General features: G+C 38.9%; 1 protein-coding gene across 2 annotated transcripts; it reads left to right on the forward strand.

Moving 5' to 3' along the window:
* On the forward strand, window positions 1-26,660 carry stat6 (signal transducer and activator of transcription 6, interleukin-4 induced). Of its 2 annotated transcripts, XM_074681125.1 has the most exons (21): window positions 55-113; window positions 227-375; window positions 8,461-8,606; window positions 8,862-9,006; window positions 9,522-9,596; window positions 9,837-10,023; window positions 11,629-11,729; window positions 12,107-12,255; window positions 14,345-14,461; window positions 14,572-14,739; window positions 17,029-17,116; window positions 17,201-17,323; window positions 17,479-17,571; window positions 22,624-22,827; window positions 22,910-23,004; window positions 23,103-23,236; window positions 23,499-23,648; window positions 23,738-23,798; window positions 23,894-23,956; window positions 24,581-24,697; window positions 24,801-26,660. In XM_074681125.1, exons 3-21 carry the CDS (start codon window positions 8,473-8,475, stop codon window positions 24,877-24,879), a joined length of 2,283 nt encoding a protein of 760 aa, XP_074537226.1. In that variant the 5' UTR covers window positions 55-113; window positions 227-375; window positions 8,461-8,472; the 3' UTR covers window positions 24,880-26,660. The 2 variants fall into 2 exon arrangements, with proteins under 2 accessions (XP_074537225.1, XP_074537226.1); XM_074681124.1 differs by having other exon boundaries at window positions 1-375.
* Window positions 26,661-27,484: the final 824 nt, after the last annotated feature.

The raw sequence follows: 27,484 nt of genomic DNA on the forward strand, positions 1-27,484 counted from the left end.
CACACTCGTAATGACGTTCGGTTACATGGCTCGGTCATGTGTGAACTTGAACGTGAGGACAGGAAATAGCGCGCGCTCCAACGTCTGTGATACTTAGAGCTCTGAACAGGGAAGTGAGTCTAACCTACTTTTTGTCACTTAAAACCCGTCTGTATCCTGTGCTAACTCCCCGCAGCTGTAAGTCGATTTTCTTCGGTTGGAACCAACACTAGTATTCTGCTTTCAGGGGAGGTCCACATTTAAAGTGAGTGTTGGAGGCAGGAAATGGTCAGAAGGAGATTCGGAGTGCTGGACTTCTTATGAGACCGAGGAGGAGGAGGAAGAGGCGACGAAACGTAACGTCTTTCAATGTTTTGTAAGCTGCATTAACTCAAGGTAGGTGTTCATTTTATACATTTTATTTATTCAGTATTTCTGCACTAAATTCAGCTCAGTGGATGAGGCCTTGTTAACTAAAGTAAAGGTCCCTTCTAAATACTGTTGGCCCTCTTGTTTTGGTTTCGACAAAAAGGAACAAACATGGCAGATATACACAGTTTGGTGGAGCTTCATACCAACCCTTAAAGTGATAATGTCGAGGGAATCTTAAAGAGAGGTTTTCTCTTGTGCTTTAATCTGTCTGTTAAAGCTAGTGCTGTTAACATGGAAGTAGCCTAACTGTTATGATGAAACTTATGACAAGATTGTTTTCGTAGCTGCCAACTTTCCCCTTCCATGACTCAAAAACTGTATTATTTTGGACCCTTGCCTGCATTTTGTTTATGAAAGATAACCCTGGGGTTAATGGGCTCTTACACAGGTTTTGTGACATCAATACAATGCAATAATGTTATGATCATTATAGGCTCAACTCAGCAGCTGCACCTCAAATATGTCATTAATTATTTGTAAGCCAGTCAGCTGCATTCAACTCAAGTATGAGCCTGTGACTAACCTGTGAGACTGTTTTCAGTGCTGTCAGTCTACCTGCATGCTTAGTTGTGGTGTTTCAAGCACAAGTTTGAGTGTGCCACATCTGTAAACATTACAAACCCATCCATTTCCTTTTCTGAACAAACCTAAAGACATCAGACTCATGTGCAGCTCTGGACTGACAGTGGATAACTTTTACCAACAAGCAAACACTCACCATGGCCCACCCCAGAGAGAGCATCTGCTGCTCTCATAGCAGGATGATTTCATGAAAATATGAAGGCCTCAAACTATCAGCAGATTATTTAAGCCAGCAAGAGCCCCAAACCAAAAAAATACATTAAGAGAGCTGTTTGCTTCCTGTCCAGATTGAACACAATTGCTCACAACCAACTATGGGTGAGTGATGAAGACAAAGAGGATCTTGTAATTGCTTTTTTTCCTCATATCAGAACAGATCTCATGGGTTTATTGCTGTGTAGAGCTCAAGTGTAACAGTTTTGTTTTTTTTTTCAAACAAGTAGAAAGTCAGTTTTGCTCATTAAATATTAGCAGACATATGTTTGGTGCATTTGATGCTTAGTCAGGAAATTGGAGGTATGCAGTGTGGCACGATTCAAGAACAATGTTTTTTTTTGTGTTCTCTTTTTTAAGCCTTGATCTACAAAAAGCTACTTGGAAAAAAAAATTATCGGGTTTCCCTGGTTCTCTTTCGTTGTATTTCTGATCAATCATTTTTAGAAACTGTCCTAACAGCATGTGTTTTCCCTTGTTCCCTTCATCCATTGTTACAGGAGCCTGCGTTCACATTTGTTTACGTGACCTTGGTATTTCCTGTTAGATTTAATGTCAGCAAACATACTAATAAAATATAATCATTTTTTAAACTGTATGTTGATTACTTAACGATATGAGCCTCTTGTTATAAAAAAAACAAGCTGTATATTTGACATCCTTACGATTCGGATTTACTACTGAAGCTGAGCACATCTTTTCTGTTAGCCACAATTTTCCCACAGTAAATAGAAAAACAGTGGGTGAAAGAAATGTAACCCAAATACTTCAGTTTCTTGTATCTAATTTTTTTAACAACCAGATGAATGTTAACCAACAAACAAGCATTTTTCTGGGAAAAAAATCAGGGTCAAAGTTTTAAAACTTCTTGTACATTTTGTGTTTGGGGTCTGTGGAATCTGGGTTTTTCCATCCTCTAAAAGGAACCACTACTTTGCCTGAAATGAACTGGAGACATTTTTTCTTCTTTGGTCCACATGGGCTTATAAAGTCTGCTTTCTAAAATAGCAAACTCTGAGAGTTTTTGATGTCTGAAAGATGTCCAGCTGCGATGTCTGGAGGCGTTTACAAGTGAGAGGAAGTCATGTACTGAGAGAGCTGGAGAAAAAGGGGGAGGGTCCCCTAGAGACTTCAACGTGGCATGTTTTATGTAAAGTAGAACTAAAAACTATTCACTCATACTAATGACAGTTTTTGTGACATTAACATGAAAGAAATATTTGCAGCCCATATTAACCTTTGAAGTTATGATAAATGGACGTAGTCTCTGGGGCATCACCTACCTGTGTCCGAACCAGAGTTTTGAAGCAAACCCTTGACAGGGACCAGATAGTACAGGGGTGGCCAACCAGTCAGAGACCAAGAGCCACAAAAATGACCATGGTACTACAAAGAGCCACGTCATGCACGGGGTCTTACTAAAACACTTCCTCTCACACATAAACGAAATAACTTAAAATGAAAATACTGGTCACACTGGCCATCCAAACCGTGCCATGCCTAAGCACAATTGCCCCCCCGCAGCGCTGTTCCCCAGCCGGAAAGTACGGCCAGCGGTCATACTACTCCAATATGAACCAGACTTTAGCAGGTATCACACACGCGCACGGCCCACCTATGTCATCGTGAAGCGCGATCTCATCAGAGTCACCACAATGAGACACAGAGAGCACTGATGCAACTTTAGGGACTTTTGGACTTATGATAAGTCGTTTTCACCTGACACAGCCCTCTAACACCCCTGCTTCGTTTAAATTGATCATCGAGGGATGGGCTCGCGATGATCATACACCAAGGATCGCATGCGCTATCCGCGTGCTTGTGCTTGTGCATGAAGTAAACCGTGCTGAAGCCCACCTCTTCGAAGCGTACCAAAGCAGGGAAGGGAATCGTGCTTGAGCACGGCACAGTTGCGGTCACACTGGCCTTTCCAAACGTGCTTTAGGGCTGAAGCGTGCTTAGGCACGGCACGATTGGCCAGTGTGACCGTGTCCTTGGTGTGTTTAAATTTGTACTAGAAACTGAAACTTAAGTATCAATCTGTACACCCAAACATTGATCAACACTGAACCAAACGTTGGCATCAGTATAACAATATTTTAGATTGATCGGCGCACCACTACTCATAACTTTATAAATACATTTTTATAAATGGATCAGAGAGCCGCACACTGAAAGGCAAAGAGCCACATGTGGCTCACGAGCCACAGGTTGGCCACCCCTGATGTACGAAATGAGGCAGGCTTTGAGCGTCCACACAAACAGCTATAGCGTCTGTAAATCAGCAGAGCTCCGCCCTCATTGTGCACACTGAGAAAAACAAAAAGTTGTGCAAACTCAAAATTTCAAGGCAACTTTCTGCACTGTTTTTTTGAGTTTTGAGGCCAACAAAAAGCTAATGTTTAAACCAACCAATAGCTTTTCTTGACATCTTATTATTAACATTTAATAAAACTTGAAGGAGCAGGGTTCAAACCCTACCACCCTGATTAGGAGTCAGTGGGTCTTCCACTAAGCCAAAGCCACTTGATTAACTCAATTATCACTGACTAATCATGTAATGATTAGTCGGCCAACTGTAAAGCTTAGAGTTTAAATACATATATAAACATTCACCTATATGGTGAATTCCCTTATTCTCCGTCCGTTTTATTCATAAGATAAGGGGCGGTGGTGGCATGTGTGGAAAATTGAAAATGTTGATAAAGACCCAAATATAGAGTTGGAGTTCCTGCGCTGCCAACATGACTAATGAAATGAGACCAACTTAACACAGCAAACTTAATTTTTAAGTTTTTAATATCCTCTTAACTGCCTCCTCTAAAGTTAGGGGAAAAAAATTACCCTGTTCAATGTAACCCCTTGTGAAATTAGCTATTAAAACAGGAGACATTTTTGTACCAGGCTGTAAACATGCTCATTTCTCCAGTGAAAGTGTTTCATTTACTTAATTATTTGGCTCGGTCTGTGCATGGTTTCTGGGCCTTTCAGTGCAAGCCTCCAGTGGACACTTGATGAACTGCAGATTTTAGTAGTTCTGCATTGTCTCATATTTTCAGACCAGAGGTTGCAGCTTGGTATCAACACACCCTGGTTCACTTAGTTTTTAATGAAACTTATCAAAAAAGTACAAAAAGAATAACAGAGCAGTCCACTGCTTCACTCTCTTCTGAAGGGATTCTGAATAACATCACAAACACGTGTGCTGCTGCTGAAGTTATCTTCCTTGATGTGCTTTTTAACCCTTGGCATTGATAACCACACAGGGTTGTTGTAAACACAAGAGAGCTTAGAAGTGAGTTGAATAGACCTGTCCGATTGATATCTGATCTAACTTTTTGGTTTTGTATGTGACCAATACCAGTTCAAATTGGTTCCTTCCTAGGGCTGGGGTATGCTATTCTCGCAATTCGATTCTATTATGATTTTTGGGGTGCTGATTCAATTTAAATTGCGATTCTTCAATATTTACGTTTTTTGTGAGTTTAGTTTGCTTTTCAACACCAGACCAAATGCAAAATTTTAAATGATGATGATAATGATACAGTCTACAGACTATATCAGGAACGATATTTTCCCATAAAATGCACATCACGTGAATCAAGAGAGAAACATTTCACCCGCTTCTGGAGAAAAGTGGTAACTATTTCCAATCCAGTTTATAAACAAAGACTGAAATGAAGAATGGATGAATTTGAATTTGAAAAATTAAATTGATTTTTTTGACAAAGAATCTCAATTTTGATGATTTTCGATTTTTATCTCCCACCCTGGTGCATCCCCACTAACAGTACAAAACAATTTGACAAAGTGGTTTGTGTTTGTATATTTAGACTGCCACAGATCAGCTGTGTTGATATGGTTAACATGATCTTGATTTTATCAAAATACTTTTAATGTCAAGTTTCAGACCAATTCGAGGATTACAGATCGATAAGATTAATCTATTTTCTTTTTTTAAAAAATATAGTCTCTGAAATTCATTCATTCATTCATTCATTCATTCATTCATTCATTCATTCTCCTTAACCTTCTTTGATGTTGGGTTTCTGCTAATAAAATCGTATCATCATTAATAGGTCTAGACCATAGACTGTATAAAACATGAACGTAGCCTCGCCGACGTCATTCGTCTGTTTCTGAGACAGAAAATGAAGCACATCGGCTATAGCGGCCATATTGGTAGTGGCAAGGGCTTCGCCTACAGCCATAGGGCGCCTGTCGGTCACGTGACCCTCAGCTGTGCCTCTTATTGGGGGAGCTCGCGATCTTAATATCCTCTGAACGGCCAAGTTAGAAAAAAATTCATGCCTGTACAGTGGGTGCTAGCAGTAAAATTAGCGACTCAGACAGGAGACGCTTTTTGAACCAGCTTTTTTTGGCTTGGTGTGTATGTGACTTTCGGTACCTCCGGAGCCAGCCTCAAGCAAACACTCCAGAAACAGCAGATTTTAGCACTTACGCATTGTCTCATATTCCCAGACCGGAGGTAGCTGCTTGGTCTAGACCTTAATGAGTCTGTTAATGTTAATTTTTTTTGTAAAAAGGTCTTGAAATAACATTTATGATATGATTTGGTGCTATATAAATAAAGATGGATTGATTGATTGATAAAGTAGATCATTTAAACCATGGAATACAGTATACTGTTTATTGTTGTATTGGTAGCTTTCAAAAAATACATAGTTGAATTGTAGACTACCTGCACTTATGAGATCTATAGATGTAACACACTGATGTGGGTATTAATTGCAGAAGTCTGTTGATTATGTATCCTGCTGAGATGCATTTGGCTCTTTGCTCCGTTGCTCACGTGTTGACATAAAGATGGCTCAGGTACACAACCATCAGCAGTGTCTGGCCATATCGTGTGTCAGTTGAGCAGGATGTAATAAGTTACAGACGTCTTTACCAAACAGAGGATCTCACAGTGATGTTTTACGTTGGTATAGCTCATCTAACATCTAAGTTTGCACATTTTGAAAGCAGCTAACGCCACACAGAATAGTCTTTGCATGGAAATGTTTTACAGCATATATAATGAACTCCAAGCCACAATTTAATTATTTTTGCGAATGTAGTCTGAGTTACTCCACATGAAGTCTTCACATGAGCCACAAGCCAAGGGGAAAGAGGAGCCCCTTTGTGGGAATGAATGAAAAAAAGCCAGTGACACAAGCAGCGTGGGCTGAAAAGACTCAGTCATTCCTGAGTCTCAGTTTGGAGCTATGCAGAGCCAGAAGTAACTGCCCCTCTAATTTGCGACCCTCGATAAAATTTGTAGAGCTTGCTCATTTAACAGTCGAATATGTTTGTTTTAAAAAATGCCAAAACCAATCCCAAAACACACAGAGAGCCGCAAGAGAGAAGCCAGGGGTCGGCAGGTACAAACACCAGTGAAAAGACGAGCCTGAGCTTCCTGCGGCCTGGCTCACTCCAGTGTTGCAGTCCAACAAATCTGTCAGTTTTCACGTTTCAGCTCTGCTTTGTCAATGATTTTAGCTCATTCTGTGTTAGACTCAGAAGTTAAAATGTTACTTTTTCCTCAGCAGAAAAGTGAAAATGCTCTGCAGAGCTTTAATGTGTGGTGCTTGGATCGTAGCACAGGGTGTCAGTAACACATTTTAGATTAGATAAGACAAAGGAATCAGTACAGCTAGTAATACTCAGTACTGTGCTTAAAACTTAATCATAAAGTGTTTGATAAGAGCGACACATGAACAGGCTGGAACAGGCCCTGAAATGTGAGGCCTGGCTGCCTTCACTGAGGGAGTAATTTCTCATGAGCAGTTTGTAGAAAGGCAGCTGCTTACCCAGGTAGAAAACAGAAAATAAGAGATCAATTTATAAAACAGGTCTGCATTCCTGTCTGAGGGATTCTTTCTTTTGATTGTCATCTGTGCCTTTCTGCATGACTGCGCAAAAAACACAGTGAGCGTGTACAGGGTATAGTTTTAGTTTCTTTGTAGGGTTTGTTGATACCAAGTGGCCTCTGGTGTTGAAGATCAAAGGTTGTGCAAATGTGTAAAATTGCACTTGCTGTGACACAAGATGTACACACAAGGTCCTTGATCAAATGTTTGGCAAAATCAAACATGTTTACAGCCTGTTTTAAGACAAAATAAAGAGCAGAATTATTCATGAATTTGAATAAAGAAGTGGTGATTTGAAAGAGAGACTTTCTAGGAATTTCTGAAAACCTGTTCAGCTTCACGTCTTTGCCTGCGCCTTTCCTGGATAATTAAAAGAAAGGCAGTTTCCAACATCACCCGCCATCGTTTAAAAAGTCAGTGGGCTTCAAAGATAAACCAGTGGGTGACCTTACTGAGACAGGGTCTAATGTTTTTAACCGGGATGCAGGATATATTGGTATCAATATTGGTTTCAATATCGGCCCATGTGTAAAAGTTTTCTCATATACTCATATTTACTCATTAGCTGCCTGCCATTTTCAGAGCATCTTGAACGATCTTTAAAGACCCAAATAATATTGTTTTCTATGACTATGTAAACACCAAAACTACCTCAGAGAAGTGGACTCTCTTATTTTTTGTTTCTCTTCCTGTTTTTTTAACAAAAACAGACAAAACTTACTTTTTTGATCGCATTCATCTCAGGCGCACCATCCTTTGATCCTCTTCATAATCTCAACTCAACTCAAACTTTATTTATAGAGCACATTTAAAACAACCAAAGTTGACCAAAGTGCTGTACAAACACAAACAACACATATGGCTTAAAATATCTCAAACATAGGCAAAAGTCTGTATTCATTAAAATACATTAAAACACATAAAACACATTAAAAAAAAAAAAAAAAAAAAACAATGGCGTCACTCTTTCTCTCTGAACTATCTTGACACATTGTCTCAGATTGTTTTTATTTATTTATTTTTTTAACCAATATTGACATTGGTAAATATCGGTAAATATCGGTAAATATCAGTAAATATTGGTAAATATCGGTAAATATCAGTAAATATTGGTAAATATCGGTAAATGGTGATAAATATCGGCCATAACAGCAATAGTAATATTGGATATTGATATCGGCCAAAATTTCCATATCGGTGCATCCTTATTTTTTAAAGTCCTTGGTTGGTCCCCTTTATAATAACAATAAAAAAAACATGATTCATGCCTCCCCATAGTGTTACCATTGCCATTTGATCTAGAAAATACTGACAACAGAAGCACAATATACAGTTCAGAAGATGAAGAGGAACTCATCGTGTCTTTCCTTTGTGCCTTTAGACCTGCTTCGCCATGGCCCAGTGGATGCACATGTCGCAGATGATTCTGTGCCTGCCTGATGACACTATCAACAGTCTCTACCCCCCAGCTACCTTCCCCATTGAAGTCAGACAGTTTTTAGCTGAATGGATCGAGAGCCAAAGATGGTGGGCCAACAGCACTCGTCCAAAGACACACACACACAACAAGCACACACTCAGCAGATGGACAAACACATGCATGTGTTAGCTTCTTCATGCGTTTGTATTATAATGTGTGTGTGTGTGTGTGTGTGTGTGTGTGTGTGTGTGTGTGTGTGTGTGTGTGTGTGTGTGTGTGTGTGTGTATGTGTGTGTGTTTGTGTGTGTGTGTGTGTGTGTGTGTGTGTGTGTGTGTGTGTGTGTGTGTGTGTGTGGACACAGGGAGGACTTTTCATTGGAAAACATGGAGCAGGAGAGCCAGGCTCAGGCTCTGCTGGACCAGAGCATCAACCTGCTGAGGACAATTGCGCAGCAGAACGCTAACGTGGTGTACAGGATGAAGCTACTGCAGATTAGCAGGAACATGGTAGGGGATTTTTTCACTCAGTAACTTCTGCAGTGAGATCAGGTTTACCCCATGGATTTGTTGAAGGTTTCAGTAAGACAACCTCATTGTTGTGGCTGTTTGAAGTTGAAGCTGAAAGTGAAAATAGGAAAATCCAGTTTTCAGATCAAATTATTAAATGCCAAATGACTGCCTGTGAGTTCAATAGCTTTGAGATTTTTACTTAAGGTGGGACCATGGAAGGGATTTCACACAGGAAAACCCAGATTTTTTTATCATGTTATCATGTAAGGCAGTTGGTTGAAGATAGTGTGAGAAACTCACACAAAAACCTTAGCTCTGAAGACCACAAAACAGGAAAAAAAACAATGATTCATAGAATTCATAGAAAACCCACACACTTCCTGTAAATGTTTGTGCCAGCCTGCTTCAACATAAACGAAACAAGTGCTTCAGTGATGCGGACAGCAAATGAATAGAGCACTGCAGAGAAGATCTGTCAGGCTTTCTGATTGTTTAGTCATTTTCTTTTACAGAACACGTTTCAGCCTGTGTGGTTTGCTGTGATGGTCAGAGACATCCTCAGGAAAGAGAGGGTCCTGCTTTCAAAGGTAACACCTGATTTTTTTTGTTGAAAAGAAACTCTGCATTTTAACATTACAATGTTTTTGTACTCCAGATGTTTTCCTTGACCATAAAAAATATGCACTTTTCAAGATATATTTTCTAATCTTAGAAAGCTGTGACTTTGAAAAGAAATCAGAAGTTAAAAACAACAAGTTTGAAATATGCTTCTTCAGAGCACCTAAAGTTCACTATAGCACTATACTACTCCTGTTTCCTGTTGACAGCCTGCTCCAATGCCCATGCCCAACCCACCACAGTACCCACAGTACCCCAATAGAGAGTCCTCATTCCCCATGCAGGATGTTGACCACCTGGTTTTGAAGGTGTTGGAGGTCCAGGACATCCGACAGAAGATACACCAACAACAAGAGGAACTCAACTGGGAGAGGCAAAACTATGAGAGCTTGCAAGGTTAGACACACACACACACACACACACACACACACACACACACACACACACACACACACACACACACACACACACACACACACACACACACACACACACACACACACACACACACACACACATACACAAAACAGTGCAGAACATAACCCCCCACAGGATGCTACTTTTATGCACTACTTTGTTTCAAAGACCTTAACAGACACTTTGTAACACCAGTGACATGAGCTCCAGTGAAACAAACAGAGGAAACATACGCACTCAGTCAATCTGTAAAGGCTGAAATAAAAGTGACGATAACCTAAGAATACTAAAGCGGCTGTTTTCAAAACTGAAATTGTAAACCAAAAATTTTTGGGTTTTTTTTAGATTTTTTTTTCATTTAGTTTATGACATTTATGACAGTGAATTAATCTTGTCATTGAAATGTGTCTTTTGTGTAGACTATAAGTTACCCTCTTAAAGTTTTATTGGTGTTGATCATCTGTGAGGCATCAAAATGTAATATTTAAGTTTTCTATGAATAATAATGATAAGTTTTTGTATGATGTTGATATTCTATAAATCTGGTATCCTTTTGTTTATTCTTTATTTTTGCCCATTAACACAGAGGGCTTTTAAATTCTTTGTAATGAAATGTGCTACACCTAGTGGTGGGAGAAAAACTCAATGTATCATAGTATCAGGTTTCCTTGTTCAAAGATTTTAAAAAGTGTTTTTTTTTTAAATCTTCTTTTTTTAATATAAGTCCTTCATTTTAGCCTTTGTTAATATGTTGGGTTGGAAAAAAGTTGAGAGGGCAGATCCCCTGCATACATCTTGAAAAACTGACACACGTGGAGTGCATTAATTGGAAAAATATGGCTCCTGATATAGTCTGTAGACACCATCATCATCATTCAACTTTTTCCCATGGAAGAAAATCAAGTAAAAAAATCAAACTATCGAAGAATTGCAATATAAATCAAATTGGCACCAAAAAATTGTAAAAGAATTAAATCGGGGGAAAGGTATACCATCCCAGCCCTAACAACAACCCCTGTTTCCAAAAAGTTAGGCTGCTGTATAAAATGCCAAAAAGAAACTTATCTTGATGGTGCTCAAACATTTTAAACCCTTTTTTTAATCAAAAATATTGCAATGAACACATCAATATCATGCATGTTTGACGTGTGGCTCACACACCCTGGAAGTTGACATTATTGCAGAGAAATTCTTGCAGGTTTTGGAGCAATGTATGTTGCCATCTTAGAGTGTTTCTGTGTGACAATGTCAAATCCCATCACCTCATTATCAAATATCAGGCAAGAATGAGACTTTTACTTTCAAAACTCCAGAAACTGGTCTACAGAGTCCCAAATCTTACCTGAGTTTTTAAAACAGGAAGTGATGCAACCCAACAGTAAACATGCCTGCGCCCCATTTTTTTTGAATGTGTTGCTGGCATCAAGTTAAGAATAAGCTTATATTTTTCATCACACATTATAGTTTTTTATTCTTTGTGTTGACTTTGAACTTTATCAAAATGATTTAAATGATCTGAAATTCATCTAGTTTATTTTTTACAAAAGTGTCAAAACTTATCACATGATGTGACTGTTTGCACAGGGCAGATCCATCAGAACGGAATGGATCCAGCAAACTCAGAAATCCAGAAACTGCAGAACCGCATCAAGCAGCTTGAGTACAATGTGAAAGCAATGGCCACAGTGAGTTCATGGAAAAAGTTACTGTTTGATTGCACCCTAGAGGCGATGTCTCTTCCTCATTTCTGTACATCAGTTAACTTGAGAAAAAAGCATCTGGTATTGCTAATTACACAATATCACTTTGTGGTATTTGAACAAACTTTTAAGCTGGCTGATGTGCTAAATAACCTCATGGCAGATGTTGAGTAAGATCTTTTTCTTAGTATTTAATGGATGATTGGTAATAATGATAACAATAATTCAAAGGATAACTTGTCTTTATTTATTCTGTAAGTTGTCTAATAGTGAAAGTGTGATGGAAGAGAAAATCAAGGTTATTGATGCAGATCCTTTTTAGGATTTGTCATTGTGTCATGTTTGGATGCTCCTTGCCATAGAAGCGTTTCCAGTTGCTCCAGGAGTGTGTGGACTGTCTGGACCAGTGTCAGAGCCGACTCATCAGCAGTCTAAAGGCGTGGAGGTGGGAACAGCACAAAGCCACCATTGGACACCCTTTTGAGGACACCCAGAACCTACTGCAGACCTGGTGAGGTGGACCCTGCTCTTCTTCTTCTTCTTACCTTTTACAGACTGCTTTTGTGTTGTGCAGCCTGAACCTATAAAAGAGCTCTCAGAGTTATCCATTGAATTACTACACAACAAGACAATCTTTGATTAAAATCTCATTAAGAGCCATGTTTTTTTCTCATTAATTTAAGCTCTGACATTTGTTGGTCCCAGGGGGATGAGCCCTGTTCGCTTTGTAAATTCTCAAACTGTGCTCTCAGTTCCAAAAAGAGGATAAAATATTTGCACTGAGCCTTAATCACCGATGTTCTGTACTCCTAGAAAACTGAAATGTTCTGGCTGAGAGGGGAAACAGATCAAGGTTTAAGCTCTTGTAGCAGCAGGATAATTTCATGTGTACAGTTGTGTGAATTGCTCCTTTGATGAATTTCTGAAGTGTGATTCAGTAGCAGAGGTTGTCAGTTCACATAACTTAAAACATTTTTCGGACCAAATGTTCAATTAAAAACAATCAAATAGGTATGAAAAGAACAGAACCAGGCATAAACATTTGATGGACAAGTGTATTACACTTTTCTCACAATGTCCCAGCTCAAAGGCATACAGGTGTGCAGGCTGACAGACAGGCAGGAAACAGAGACATGACACAGTGACTTTAACAAACTGATGGAGAACTATTCAGCTGGTTAGGAGTGATGATGGGAAGCAGGTGAGGATGTTTGAGAGAAGGGTCAGATGAATGGGACTGAAGGGTGAGGGGTTATTACTGGATGTGAGCGTGACGTGTCGGAAATAGGAAAACGAGTCACAGGAGGAGCTGGTAAACAAAAGGTCATGACTAAGCTGGAGGACAAAAAGTACCCACAGGATCATTTGATTGTGTCCTTTTTAAAAAACTGTTCTCCTTTATCAGCTACCTTTACCTGCTTCCTGTTCATTGACTTATTGTGAGTGGAAGCCATGATGGCTGAAATACCCCAGATGCGTCTGGAGTGCATCTGCGTTCTGTTACGGCAAATGGATCAAATAGGTTTCATTCAAATCAATCTGTGAACTTACACAGGATCTGTTCTGCTGCAGTACGTCTGCGTGGCTGGTCTGTCGTGTTGCAAGTATCCTATTTTTGACGGATGTGGAGCTGTGACGCATAAATTCAACGTAGGGAAGATTGAGTGGGACAGGAAGTCCTGACTGTAAACTACCGAAAAACACCAAGGGACTTTCAAAATAAGGAAAAAAACTGTCTTATTTAAAACGTATTAAGCTTGACTACGATGACGACGAACATAATGGACATAATAATAATAATAATAATAATAAACTTTATTTATATAGCACTTTTAAAAACTGTGGTTTACAAAGTGCTTTGACAGCAAGGACACAGACAACAAGCACAAGAGTTTAGTATAATAAAAGAAGGTTAAATAAAATCAAAGAACAATTAAAGACAAACACAAATGGCAGAATGAAATAAAGAGTCATCATAACACAGAGAACTTTAACACAAACATAACACAAAGAACTTAAACCCCAGAAGAGGGCACAACAGACCGCTAGCCATAGACCCAGAGGAGGCCCCGACCTCACAGGGCTGGAGACATGACACACCAGGGTACAGCAAAACACAAGTGCAACTGTACCCTTATGGTGTCTTGTGACTCCAGCCCCATAAATCAAAGGGCCCCCTCCATAAATCATAAGAACCCAATCAATACAGGAACACTGCTACATAAAATGAGACTGCTACATAATGAGCAGAGCCAAACCAGGAGTCAACAGGTTTGAGGTTTTAGAGCCCCACATAAATGAAGAGAGACTCATCAAAGGAGTGGGAACCTGTGAACTTCTCGGTGTCGTGACTCCAGCTGTCTTTCAGTCACACTGCTTGTCGGAGTGAACACGCAGCCGGTGTGAGTCGACAAACACAGTGAAGAAGCAGCACAATGGAGTCGCACTGCAGTCGTATCTCGTATATTTCAAGCGTGAGGCTGACAGGAATTCAACCAGTCTTTGTTCATTAAATAGTCAAGTTTTATTCCTTGGTTGCCATGTCAAATTTCTAGACAACAACTTGTCTTCTCATTGTAGTTGTATCTCATCTCTGTTAGGTGTGAGCAGCTGCTTGGAGTAAACGGGAAGCTGAGGCAGGAACTGATACTCATATCAGAGTCGATCCCAGAGCTCCAGGAAAGGCTGGGGAAACTCATGCAGACTCTAATTCAAAGGTAGAAAAGTCACATTGCTTTCTTGTCCAACTATATATTTGTACACATTACTTTAATTGATAAACTGCAAAATAAAATAGAACATGAATCTCTTGTTTTATCCCCTTCAGTTCTCTTATAGTGGACAGACAGCCTCCTCAGGTCATTAAAACTCAGTCCAAGTTCTCCACCACCGTGCGATACTTGCTGGGGGAAAAAGTTGCTCCAGGGAAGCCTGTAGTACTGAAGGCCCAGATTATCAATGAACTACAGGCCAGGAACCTTGGCAGCATACCCGGGTGAGTCATACAGCAAAACTTGGAGGAATGCACACTCCCAGGGAGGGAGGGGGGTGCCAACTGGTTTTTACAGCTGCTGCTTAGACAACATCAAGTTTTATAACACACTAGTCAAAGCTTCAATGCTAACTTTTGATTTGGGCACTGAAATTAATCAACTGTACCAAAAGCTAAACACACTGAACTAAAATATAAAGTCACACTTTTCTTTTGCTTTACTTTCCCATTTTTGATGAGCCAAACTCAAAGATCCAAGACTTTTTCTATGTAGGCAAAAAAACCTGTTTCTTTTGGATGCTTTTCACAAATTTTCATCTTAATGTGTGTTAGTGAGCCCTCCAGTTGTGAGGCCTGTTGGATGTACTGCCAGATTCTTGGAAACACTTTTGAAGACGGTTAATGATAGAGAAATTATTTCACTGCAAACAGCTCTGCAGACATTCCTGCTTTCAGCACGACAGTTGCATGCTCCCTCAAAACTTGTGACATTTTAGGCCATGTCCACTCATAGCCTGTATCTGGGAATCCGCAGATATTTAAACGTAGGGATGCACGATATTGGATTTTTGCCGATATGCCGATATGCCGATATATCGAAACCCCTTTTGGCCGATACCGATAATCACAAGTTTGTTTGTTTTTTTCACTGTAAAGAAAGCTAAGTCTATCCTGTACTGGCATTTATATGTTACTCTTATTGTGACGGTCTTATTTGTTTAAGAAACACACATAAAACAAGACAAAAAACATTTGATTTTACCATAAATAAGAAATGTATTAATTTTTCAAACTCAAGACATTCAGTATTGAAATACAGAAAAATAATTTCTTTAGATCACATGAACTTTAAATGTACAATGCATTTTTAAACATAACCAAGTTGCATTTGATTATTTTAGAGCTACTGTAACAACCTGGTGACAGACACAGAGCTCTGCAGTGCAAATAAATGAAGTGCTACATTTTATTTAAGGAGCTTATTTTTCAGATGGAAAATGATAATAATCCTAACTGAATAGCACCTTATCGGCTGTGCCTATTGGAAGAAATTTTCATATCTGCCGATACCGATAAACGTGTTTCTAAGCTTTTATCAGCCGATACCGATATTGTGCCGATAATATTGTGCATCCCTATTGAAACGTTAGGCCTGTTATCCACATGAAATCACAGTTTTACATCACTAGAAACAATGTTTCCTGACAACTTTGGCAAAAGTGAAGATTTTGGAAAACTCTGGTTTCATGGTTTTGTGTAGACACCGGGAAACGTAGCTTTTTGGTTTCCAAACATCACAGCTGAATGACAGGGATTCACTCTGTCTGGCTGGAACAGGTTTCACACCTACAAAATACTGCTTTGTATGGCTGATTTTCCCGTTACGTCAGGACAAAAGTGTTCTTAAAAACGAATGAGGGGGTGATATGAGTTTTTGAAAATAGCGAGCTGTGTGTGTCCAAGGCCTTGGAGTGAGCTTTTTTATTGTGGCTAGCCTAAGGCACACCTATGCAATAACCATGCTGTTTTGTCAGCATCTTGAAATGCCTCACCTGTGAGGTGGATGGATTATTTCTGCAAAGGAGAAGTGCTCACTAGCACAGATTTCAACAAATTTATGAACAATATTTGAAAGAAATAGGTCTTTTGTTGACGTAGAAAGAGTCTTAGATCTTTGAGTTCAGCTCATGAAAAATGGGAGCAAAAATAAAACATAATGACTTCAGCTGTTTCATAGCTGATTGATTTATACTCTTATGACTTAGTTATAATGAACATAAAAACTGAACTCAAAACCTTGAATCTTTGATAAGTTTGTAACATTTGTTTCGATCTGTTTACCAGGACCTCTGAGCATTGCACAGTTATTTTCTGGCTGTATTTCAGAGAATTTCTGTCATATCCCCAAGATATGAGTTTGACTGTGGGTAACCTCAGAGAAAAGGTGTCAAAGAGTTTTTTTTTTTCTGGTGATTCAATATCTGATTATAACCTCATGCAGACAGAGCAGAAACTGAAACTTTCTGAGTCTGCTCCTTACTTAGATTTTTTTTGAAGGATACTTTTTTGTCTGAGTTGACTGAGGTTACACATTATGATGCCAAAGGGATTTTTTTCTAGCAAAGATCCATAGACAAAAAGTGGCTTCTTCAACTGTTAAACGATTCAGTGAATTGAGTCTTGTCTTTTTAACAGATTACACAGAAATTATCTCTGTTTTGTGCTGATTGTGTGGAGGAAAACTGTACGATGTAATGTTAAAAAATGTTTTGTTTGTTTCTGTATCTACAGAGATAATGTTGGGGAACTGATCAACAACACAGCTGTCCTAGAGCACAACACTGCCAGCAAGAGCACATGTGCCACTTTCAGGAACATGGTAAGCAAAAAAAGACCCAGATGAGATAAGATTACTAAAAAAGTTATTTTTTAACAAAAATAAACTCTTGTTTTGCTTTAACAGTCTATCAAGAAGATCAAGAGAGCAGACCGAAAGGGATCAGAGTCTGTGACAGAGGAGAAGTTTGCTCTGTTGTTCTCCACAGAGATTACCATCACAGGCTGTGACACACCTTACAGGATACAGGTCTGACCCTTTCCATTGTTCCACCTGCTCTTTTACTGGTCTTTACATCCTGCTGCTGCATGAGATACAGGAGTCATAGTTTTATGAGAGGAGTGTTACCTCCGCTTGTTGAAAAACAGCTTTTAACCGATTCATAAATCTGTCTTTGATCGCAGATGATCTCTTTACCAGTCGTTGTCATTGTTCATGGTAGTCAAGACAACAACGCTCTGGCGACTATCATTTGGGACTGTGCTTTTTCTGAGCCAGTAAGTGCCAAGATTTTCTCTTACTCAAGTTCCTTGTATTGTTTTCATGTTGTTTTATATAAATTGTAGGGCTGTCATTTTAACGCGTTAATTAGATTAATTAATTACACCGCAAATTAACGCGTTATAAAAATTAACGCAGATTAATCTGGATCCCAAACCCGCGGGGCGTTCAAAGACACACTGATTTTCAAATGTCTGGCATTTACAAACGTTGAATTCTTTGAAAATTTGCCTCAATCTTCCTGGTGTCATGTTTCAGCTTGGGGCTGCTCTGCACCAATGAGCAACAGTTTGTGTGTTCAGAGCATGTAAAACTGAAAATACTTCACTTTTCTTTGATCCAAGACTTGAATCAAGTGTTTTGTACATAGTTTCTCACAGTTTTTAGCCTGTAGCCCGGGATCTCCTGACCTCATAGAAGTATAGAAGTTCATATTGCAGTGAAAATTGAGTCCACATCGAGTAAAAATGTGACAGAAGCAAAAACTGTCCTTAAAATTAAATAAGCTTATCTTAGGTGCAGGAATGTGTAGGTTTTGTAAAGACAGAACCATAAAACTTTTTTCATGTGTTCCTTATGCATCAGGGTACCTAAAAATGTGTTGTATATATTCCCACCTATTTTTAAATGTTTTTTAATGTCTTTTAATGTAATTTTAATGTCCTGGAATTCAAATTCTTTATTTTGGGACCTTAAGCAGATATGAGATTAAAATGCGATTAATTAGATTAATTAATTACAAATCCTGTAATTAATTAGATTATTTTCTTTAATTGCCTGACAGCACCAATAAATTGTGATTAAAAATAAAATAATTGCTGTGAATGCAGCAATGCATTCACAGTATATGTTCTTCTGTGACAAAAAAATTTATTCTTCTTCTTCTTCTTCTTCTTCTTCTTCATTCTTCCGCCCGCTTTTTTGGACCGCTAAAACTCAGGCAAACTTCAACCGATTTTCACCGTTCAAACTTCAAAACGTGTGTTTCAGTTGGGACAAGGGGGCTATGACTCTTCAGACACTTTTCACAAATACTTTTCGAGATATTTCAGAATTTGTGCATTTTTTGGTCTCATAGAGATGAATGAGGAATTTTCAAAATTTTCTCCTTTCAGGACATTTTTTCAGCCTGCTTCAAACGCTCCTCATTTAGTCATACATTCAGCTACAAACTCCATTCAAACTTTAAAATATTAAGCTACCTTTTGGCTTCATTCAGTTGGTTTCAAATGTTTCCTAGCATTCATAGTTTCTTCACAATGACCCTTCAAAGGTCATGATGCATTTCAGCTCTTCGAGCCGTTTTAACATTGGTGTGTATTGGACGGAATGTTTCGGCTTAGAGCAGGGAGAGGGTGAAACCAAACCTGAAAAATTTCTGGGTAAACTGCTCTTTTGGTCACAATTTTCACTCCACATAGGAACATTATATATCAAAATGGAGAGAGGCTTGTCCTGCTTCTGACAAAGTGGTTTTTAAAGCAAAAGGATGGAGCACTTTTTCACAAAATGGCCAACTGTCATGAGAAGTTCAAAAAAATCCCCATATACCTCCATGTTAATTCCTGAGGGGTTTTCTCAGAGATCAGTAAAATTTCCCTCATCTATCTATCGCTCTCGTGGGTTCGTTTCTTGACCTTCATGCATGAAATTTAGACGGACAGCTTCCTCTGGGTCACAGGATTCCTACGGTGTGTTCATTTTTATTCTAGCCCTCACGGTTTTGGCAAGGTGACAGGAGATTCGGACTCTTGCTTTGCCACAAAATCTTCAGAAGACTACAGTAACAAGGGCAAAGTTGTGCACCTGCACCTGCTGCCCTTGATGAGCTGGTCACCGTGGTAACCTTTGATCTCATGCAGCTGTTTATAGTAACTCATCAAAACATTCAGGAACAAAGACAAGCATGTGTGTGTTAATTTATCATTGATCACCAATGCAAAATCTGGCTTCAGATAAGCCTCAGCAGACAGGTTTACATGATTGAACACACACACACACACACACACACACACACACACACACACACACACACAGGGCAGAAAGTATCACACTTTAACAGCATTTGACTTCCATTTCCCTGAGTCAGCTCCTTATTTTCCTAGATTTTTTTCTTTAAATTTAAATTCCTTCCTTTAATTTCTGAATTGATTCAGCCAGTCAAACTTTTAAATCCAATTTTAGATTACACTGATTCATGCTTCATGTTCATTCTTTTTTGTCAGAATTGCAAGCACCTTTACACCCTGATTTCAAAGGGAATGTGTTGGGAATAAACAGACTCCACCAGCTCTCTGATGGCAGTTGGTGAACAATGATCACCATGGCAACATCTGGCTTCAGATGGGCCTCAGCCTACAGGCTTACATGGTTAAAAAACTCACACACAGGACACACAGGATTACATTTTAACAGGGTTTAAGAAAGCCTACTTACATTTACCCTCAGTCAGGTCATTATTTCCATCAATGTTCTTTAAAATTTGATTTATTCCTTTAATTTTTGAATAGACGCAACCATTTCAACTTTAAATTTCTTCATCCATTCCATTTATTCGACCATTCATTTCCTTTCATCCAAGAGTTCATGGCAGGCTAATTCAGCATTCTGCATTAGCAGTTGAGCGCAAGCTTTTACAGGACTTCTTAAAACAATTTTCAGACATATCCTCAGTCATTCATGTTCAGCATTCTACATCAGCAGTTGAGCACAAGCTTTTCAAGACTTCATTCAACCATTTTAAGACAAATCTTCAGTCATTCATGTTCAGCGTTCTGCATTAGCATTTCAGTGCAAGCCTTGCATGACTTCATTCAACCATTTTCAGACACATCTTCAGTCATTCATGTTTAGCTTCTGCTGTAGCATTTCAGCATGAGTTATTTAAGACTTCATTTAGCAATTTTCAGACATATCTTCAGTCATCCATGTTCAGCATTCTGCATTAGCAGTTCAGCGCAAGCTGCTTCAGCATTCTGCATTCACAGCGCAATTTCTTCAGAAATTGCTTTTCTAGTTATGATTATGTTAATCTTAAAATGAAATTAAGAAATGGTTAGGGTTTACTAAAATTAAATAAAAAAATGTTCCATTCTTTTTTTTTTTATCTGGAAAACCGTGGGGATTAATTTTTCATCTTCATCTGGTTTGACTGTGTCCACCAAAGAAGCAGACAGTCAAACTCTGATCAAGATTGATGCTAGCTAAACTGACCGTGTGAACAAGCTCACTGGCAATGCTCAAGTAGGACACTGATTTAATACACAACGAGATCTTTTCCTTTTTTTTGTTAAGTCTCAAACATTCTGGGGGAAATAACAAGGATGATATTTTGACAAGAAAGTGGGGAAGTGGTTCCCTCATTAAACTGAAGGCTGCCAAGAGGACAGGTGATAGGACAGAGGGCAGGGTGCATCTGTGGGTATGGCTGAGGAGGTGGCGTTGACGTGATAGGTTGTTTGGGGTCCAGAGGAGAGTAAAGGCTGAGTTCCAAAGATATTTAAAGAATAACATCCAGGGACTGTTAAGGGATGTAAGCAGCTGGCTTTTTGACCAAACATGGTGATGTAGGATCATAAATACTGAGATTCTGACAGCATGAAAAAATGCTGCACTTGGTGACACTGAACTTTCTCACAGCTGCCTACGCCAAATCTTCAAAACAGTACAGTACAAGTACGCACACGCACACACACACACACACACACACACAAAGAGTAATCCAGCCATGAGTATTCCATAGCAAGCAGTCTTCTGGGAGTATGACATATCTAGTGATTCTCATTTCAGCAGCAAACCAGCTCACATTTCTCTACCTAAACGATATTTTTGGGGCTGTTATGTCTGTAATTCAGAGAGCATTGAACATTGGATGAGATAGAGGATGAAACTAGAGAAACACCGATATGGATTTTTCAGGGCCGATGCCGATACCGATACCGATACCGATTATTTGTAGTCAAGGAGGCCTACAACGGATATTTGAGGCTGATATTAATTTGCAGTCAAGGTGAAAATATTGGTGTAAAAATTTTGAACAATACAAACTCCAACACTTAACTTCATTCAAATGCCTTCAAGCATATGTTTATTAAAAAGCTCCCAGGCTCAGCAGCATGTTTTATAAAATTAAATGAAAAAAAAAAATAGCTAAAGTTTTCTACAGTAAATAAAGTTTTCCAAAATTCCAATGTAACTGCAATAACTGTAATCATTGCACTGCTGATTGGCTGTTACCCAAGCCATGGCTCTGCTTGTAACCAATCAGATGGTACTGTAGGTGGGACAATGCTGAGGACTGAGTAGTGACTGCAGACAGCGGACCAGTGGCATCAGAGCTGCAAAAACATAGTTTTAAATTTGTTTTTATCGGCCGTCGGGTTAAAAAAAGGCTGATGCCGATATGACTCAAAATGCCAAATATCGGCCCGATAATTGGTCCGGCCGATAATCGGTCTATCCCTAGATAAAACCTGGAGAGAAAGCAGGGAGAGACATAAAGGGAAGGGGCTGCAGGTTGGAACCAGACCTGGGTGAACAGCTTTAAGATTATTTCTCTCGATTCAAACTGAACCACTGGGCTGAATGCCGCCTCCCACACACCCATTTTAAAATGATCTTTTTGAGCCCACTGTCTTCAGATTTGCACCCTGTGACACTGTATATCATAGCTCTTTGATACCTGTTAAACTGATAAGCATTTCTCCAGAGAGGCATCAAAACTTCACCTCAGTCGATAATTAACTTGTCTTACGATTGTGTAGTTTGTTTCTCCCTCTGGTGCTATGGAGGCACACTCACTTTACAGATCAATGGTGTCAACAACTGTTATCAGAACAGGATGTAATTACCAAACCCCCAGTATAAGACACCTCTTTATATTTTAGATGTGTTTAAAAGGAAAAATGTCATTTAGAATTTAACATTTCAAACTGTAACTGGACCTTTGTTGGAGTATTGAGTGTACAGGACAAATGTATGAACATGCTGTGAGGATGACACTGAAACCAGTATTAGTGTTCTGAAAGCCTCCCTCTCTTCATCTGTAGGACAGGGTGCCATTCGTGGTGCCGGAGCGGGTGCCCTGGAGGATGATGTGCAGCACCCTCAACAGTAAATTCACCTCTGAGGTTCAGACGCAGCACCACCTGGATGAGTACAACCAGCTGTTCTTGGCACAGAAAATTTTTGACAAGCCCGACTTTGCTGACGACTTCAGCAACATGTTGGTGTCCTGGGCTCAGTTTAACAAGGTGCACACTGGGGCTGTCCTCATTTACAGACATTCGTAGACTGATTTGTGGTTAAACCTTGTGGTGCTATTTGATCTTACAGGAGGTGCTGCCCGGTCGGCCGTTCACATTCTGGCAGTGGTTTGAAGGAGTTATGGAGCTCACAAAGAAGCACCTGAAGACATACTGGAGCGAAGGGTGAAGATTCTCTGCTGCTACTCCAATTACTTTTATGAATATAAGCAACCTTCCACAGTGTGATGACATGTTCATGTGTTTTGCACATTTTGCTATAGGCTGATCTTTGGTTTCATTGGGAAACAGCATCTACACCTGATTCTAAAAGACAGACCCAACGGGACGTTCCTGCTCCGCTTCAGCGACTCTGAGATTGGAGGCATCACCATCGCGTATGTCTCTGCCAGTGAGAGTAAGTCCTGCTGCTGGCTCAGTCGATGCTGGTTCTGTTTGTGCATCCTTTCATTAGTTGGATTCTCTGTCTTTGCATCTTTGTAACAAATCCAGATCATATTTTAAGCTTTTTCTTAGAGTGACGGACTGAGTAGCCGCTGTAGGAAGCATATTATGGGCCGGCACATGAAGTGTTCCCTCAGATCAGTCATTGTGAAGGAAAAGAAGCAAACTAGATTTTAAAAATCTCCTGTCTCTTGCATTATTTTGTGTCTCTCCAGATGGTGGACAAAAAATCCAGAACATCCAGCCATTCACCAAGAGAGACCTTGAGATCCGTAGCCTTGGCGACCGCATCCGGGATATCGGTCACATAACACATCTGTATCCCGAGTATCCTAAGCATGAGGTCTTCAAAAAGTTCTACTCAGGTAGGGTCCTCATACATGTGCTTATATTATACACTTGTAAAACAAGTGAGATCAGATGACTCACAGATGAGGTGTTTTGTTTGAAACAGAGCCTCAACCCTCACCTGGCAGTGGTTACATTCCTGTGACTCTACATACCAAAGTTGGCACGTAAGGAGCATAATTTTGTCTTTTATTGTTTTTTAATAAATTTTTTGAAGAAAACTGAGCTCAATGGGTTTGTTTTTTTTTTTTTTTATGAGCAGGGAAGCTGGAACAGCATCACCTCCAGTACCTCTTGCTGAAAGCCCCGGCAGTGGTGTCTTCGTGTAAGTGTCACTCAACACTGTTCTTCTTTCACAAGTGACCAGTCCTCTATCTCAATTTACTTTTCATCTTTTCATATCTGGATATTTCTATTTGATTCAAAATAAATAACTTCAACTGTATTTTTTTTTTTTGCTTAAATGCATGTGCTCAATATCACTACATCAATTAGATGATTACATTAATTTAAATATAAATTCTAAAAATGATAGTTTTTCTAGTTTCATAGTTGATTTTGCTTCTATGGTAATAATTCATATCAGCTTCCTTGTGTCATAGATTAACATTAAACTAAATGTGAGAACTCAAACTGACACATTAGCCTGTTTCTTTGTTCTGGTTAACATCAAACTGAACATTTACACTGAAAATATGGTAGACAAGGTGAACCAGACTTCCACTGGAGTATTTATTTCGATATCTAATTATCAGGAACATGAACAACAGGAAAAATGGCACGGGCTCACCACATTTAAAATATAAAACATCCTTAATTAGCCATGCCTTTAAAAAAGTCTGGTAACATAGAGAGTCACATTTGAAGCAGCTCACATTTCCTCTCATTAGAAGCTCACCAAAAATCATCTCAATGAGTCTGAGCTCCTTGTTCCTGCTGTTGTTTTTAGGCATCAGTTCCAGCCACCATTTAGCCCACCAGAGTCCATTAGTCAGGACATCATGGAAACGTCATCTGCTCCTCCTGTGGACTTCAGTCCAAACCCTCCTGTTTACGCTGATAACATGTAGGTGTAACTCCTTTTTCTTCATGTGTTTGCTTTTCTACTAAATCTAACCCAATGCACTGTTATCAGACTCTTATATGTGATTTTTTTATTGCTCTTCCAGCACTGCAACAGGCGACATGGACCTTGATTTCAACTCACTTCTACACAACCCTCTGAGTAATTCAATCTTCTCTGACTAATCAAAAAGGAAGCAAACCCTGGAGAGCAAAGTAGTCAGAGCCAAACTGATCTGCCAGACTTTCACATGGGAACACGTCTTTGCAGGCTTGTTTCTACTTCCATCAACTATCTACAGTTTCTTCTCCTCATGAGTAAAACTTTTTTTGGGACACATTCTCTACATGTTGAGCTAGTGCTTTGTTGACTTAAGTCAAGTGAAAAGTAAAACTGAGAAACATTCCAGAAAGAAGAGTCTGTGAAACCTTTTCTGTCTCCTGGTTCATTCATTTTTTCAACTGAACAGTCTGTTACTCCTGCACTGCATACATTTCCTCTCTGTTGTGAAAAACTCTGCCATCCAATTTACTTCCATCCACTGTAGAAGTCACTATAGCATGTCAGACGTGTTAGAATATGCATGGTACAAATTTCATAAAACGTTTGTGACTCTTTGCGTGGTGTTGTGAGGACATGGGTCATGAAAAGATAAATAAGGTTTTTCAGGATGGTTGAGAAACTACACCACATTGATGGACCCTTCAGAATTGTGAAGAAATGTGATGATGATGATGATGGTAATGGGAAATGCTTTTGTTATATCTCTGCACTTGAAAACAGAATATGACATATTTTCTCTTATGTAAATATTGTTAAGATTTTGTTTTATAACTTAGTCAATCATCTGAACATTTTTAAGATCCTATGCTGGATGGTGGTACTTTTTTTATTCATTCAGATACTCTTATACAAACAAAGACTGCTTTTTGCCACTGGGCCTGTTTTTATGGAGCTATTATTGCAACAAAATTATTTGTGTGTGTAAATGCATCAACAAATATGTGAAGTGATCCAAAAATATGTATGTAAACTGATCTATAAATTTATAAACAGATTTGCAAATGTGTAAAATATCCACTAATGTGTAAGCAAATCCACAAATATGTAAACTGGTTTTCAAATAAGTGTTTTTTTCTACAAGACCTGAAAATGCACACAAATCATCTGTAATAAACTGAGGCTTCCCAATTGGCTGTCTGTGTACACGTGATTTTTGCTAAGTCCTGCCTCAGTTGTAACAAATGATTTGTGTGTAATTTGAGGTCTTGTAGAAAAAACTCTTAGACTTTTCAGCCATTTAAGACTATTATTTATTGCAAATCAGTTTACACATTTGTGGATTTGCGTGCACATTTTTGTCGATTTGTGCACACATTTGTAAATATTTTGCACATTTGCAAATCCGTTTATTCATTCGTGGATCAGTTTACGCATTTGTGGATTGACTCAAATACACACGCACACCCACACAAATCATTTTGCTACAATAATAGCTCCATATGTTTCCCCCTTTTTTCTTTTATTATATAGAGTATTATCCAAATGTATTCAAGTACAATATTCCCTTTAATCCCTTTAATCCTGGATCTGCATTCTAAAGTAAGATACTGAGTTAAACTTCATTAATCATTTGAGTCATTGCACTTGACGGGGGAAAAAAATAAACAGCACGTTAATCTGGCAGGGGATCCTGTAGCTTTTTGGAAACTTGGTATAAAGGTTTTTAGTGTTACAGCTTTTACCGCCAACTAAATTCATATTCATGAGTCCTCATGATCTAGTTTTTGTTTGTATGGGAGGCTTTGCACTACTGTCACTGTCAATGTTAAACTTATTAAAGTATCATGGTGTGATTGTTTTCCACAGTGCATGTATATTTGCTTCATAATGGTATTTTGCATCTTGTGGATTGACCCATGGCTAATACTATAACCCGTATATTCTTTAATATTTGTGTCAAATAAACTGCTTTTTTGTGAAACATCAGTCAATGTATTGGGAATTTAATTTACAAAATGTTTTGTATCTTTTGTAAGCTCAACTTGACTGTTAACACATTTTATTTTGAAAGTCTGTCCTACGAGTTTTGCCGTCTTGGCTACTTACTAGCCTCATGTTTATCTTTTTGAGTGATTGGGTTCTCATGAGTTTGTAATGGTGGCATCAGGCTAAGATTTGCTTCTTTGTTTCATATAAATGTAGGTCTGTCATTCCCCTTAATGTCATGTTTAACCAACATTCTTCTAAATAGAATTTAAAAGAAAAAAAAACGACAAAAAGATTTGCAACATGAGAATTTTTGGATTTTTTTTTGACATATAAAAATAATAAATCAGTGGCATTGCTATGGGGATGGTATGCATGGTACCAAAAAAGGCTGTCCATTATGAAAGCATTGGTGGATAACATAAAATGATCACTTCCATAAACCATCAGCCAAAGAGAGGACATTGCATCAACTAGCATATTATATTTTCTATCCATCCAGGTTCCGCTATCATGAAATGTTCTTTTTTTTTAAAAAAAGAAAACTTTACACTGTACATCAAAAAGCTTTTTCCATTAGAACACAAATTCTAAATTCAACGTTTCACTAAAATGTAAACCCTAATCAACCACTGCCAGGGAAATCACACTGAGAAAAAAGGGTTATGTAGAGGAAGCAGGAGAGTCAGCTTACAAGTCTGGTTCAATAACTGTCTGGTGAGATTTGTCAAAATGCTGAATCATCTTATTGACCAGTCCCCCTCTGTCCATCCCAGCAGCTTTAGATGTCCCCTCATCAGA

The sequence above is a fragment of the Halichoeres trimaculatus genome, unplaced genomic scaffold, assembly GCF_033239565.1.
Source record: "Halichoeres trimaculatus isolate MK-OKI-2021-1 unplaced genomic scaffold, fHalTri1.1 fHalTri1_scaffold_11, whole genome shotgun sequence".
Lineage (NCBI taxonomy): Eukaryota > Metazoa > Chordata > Actinopteri > Labriformes > Labridae > Halichoeres > Halichoeres trimaculatus.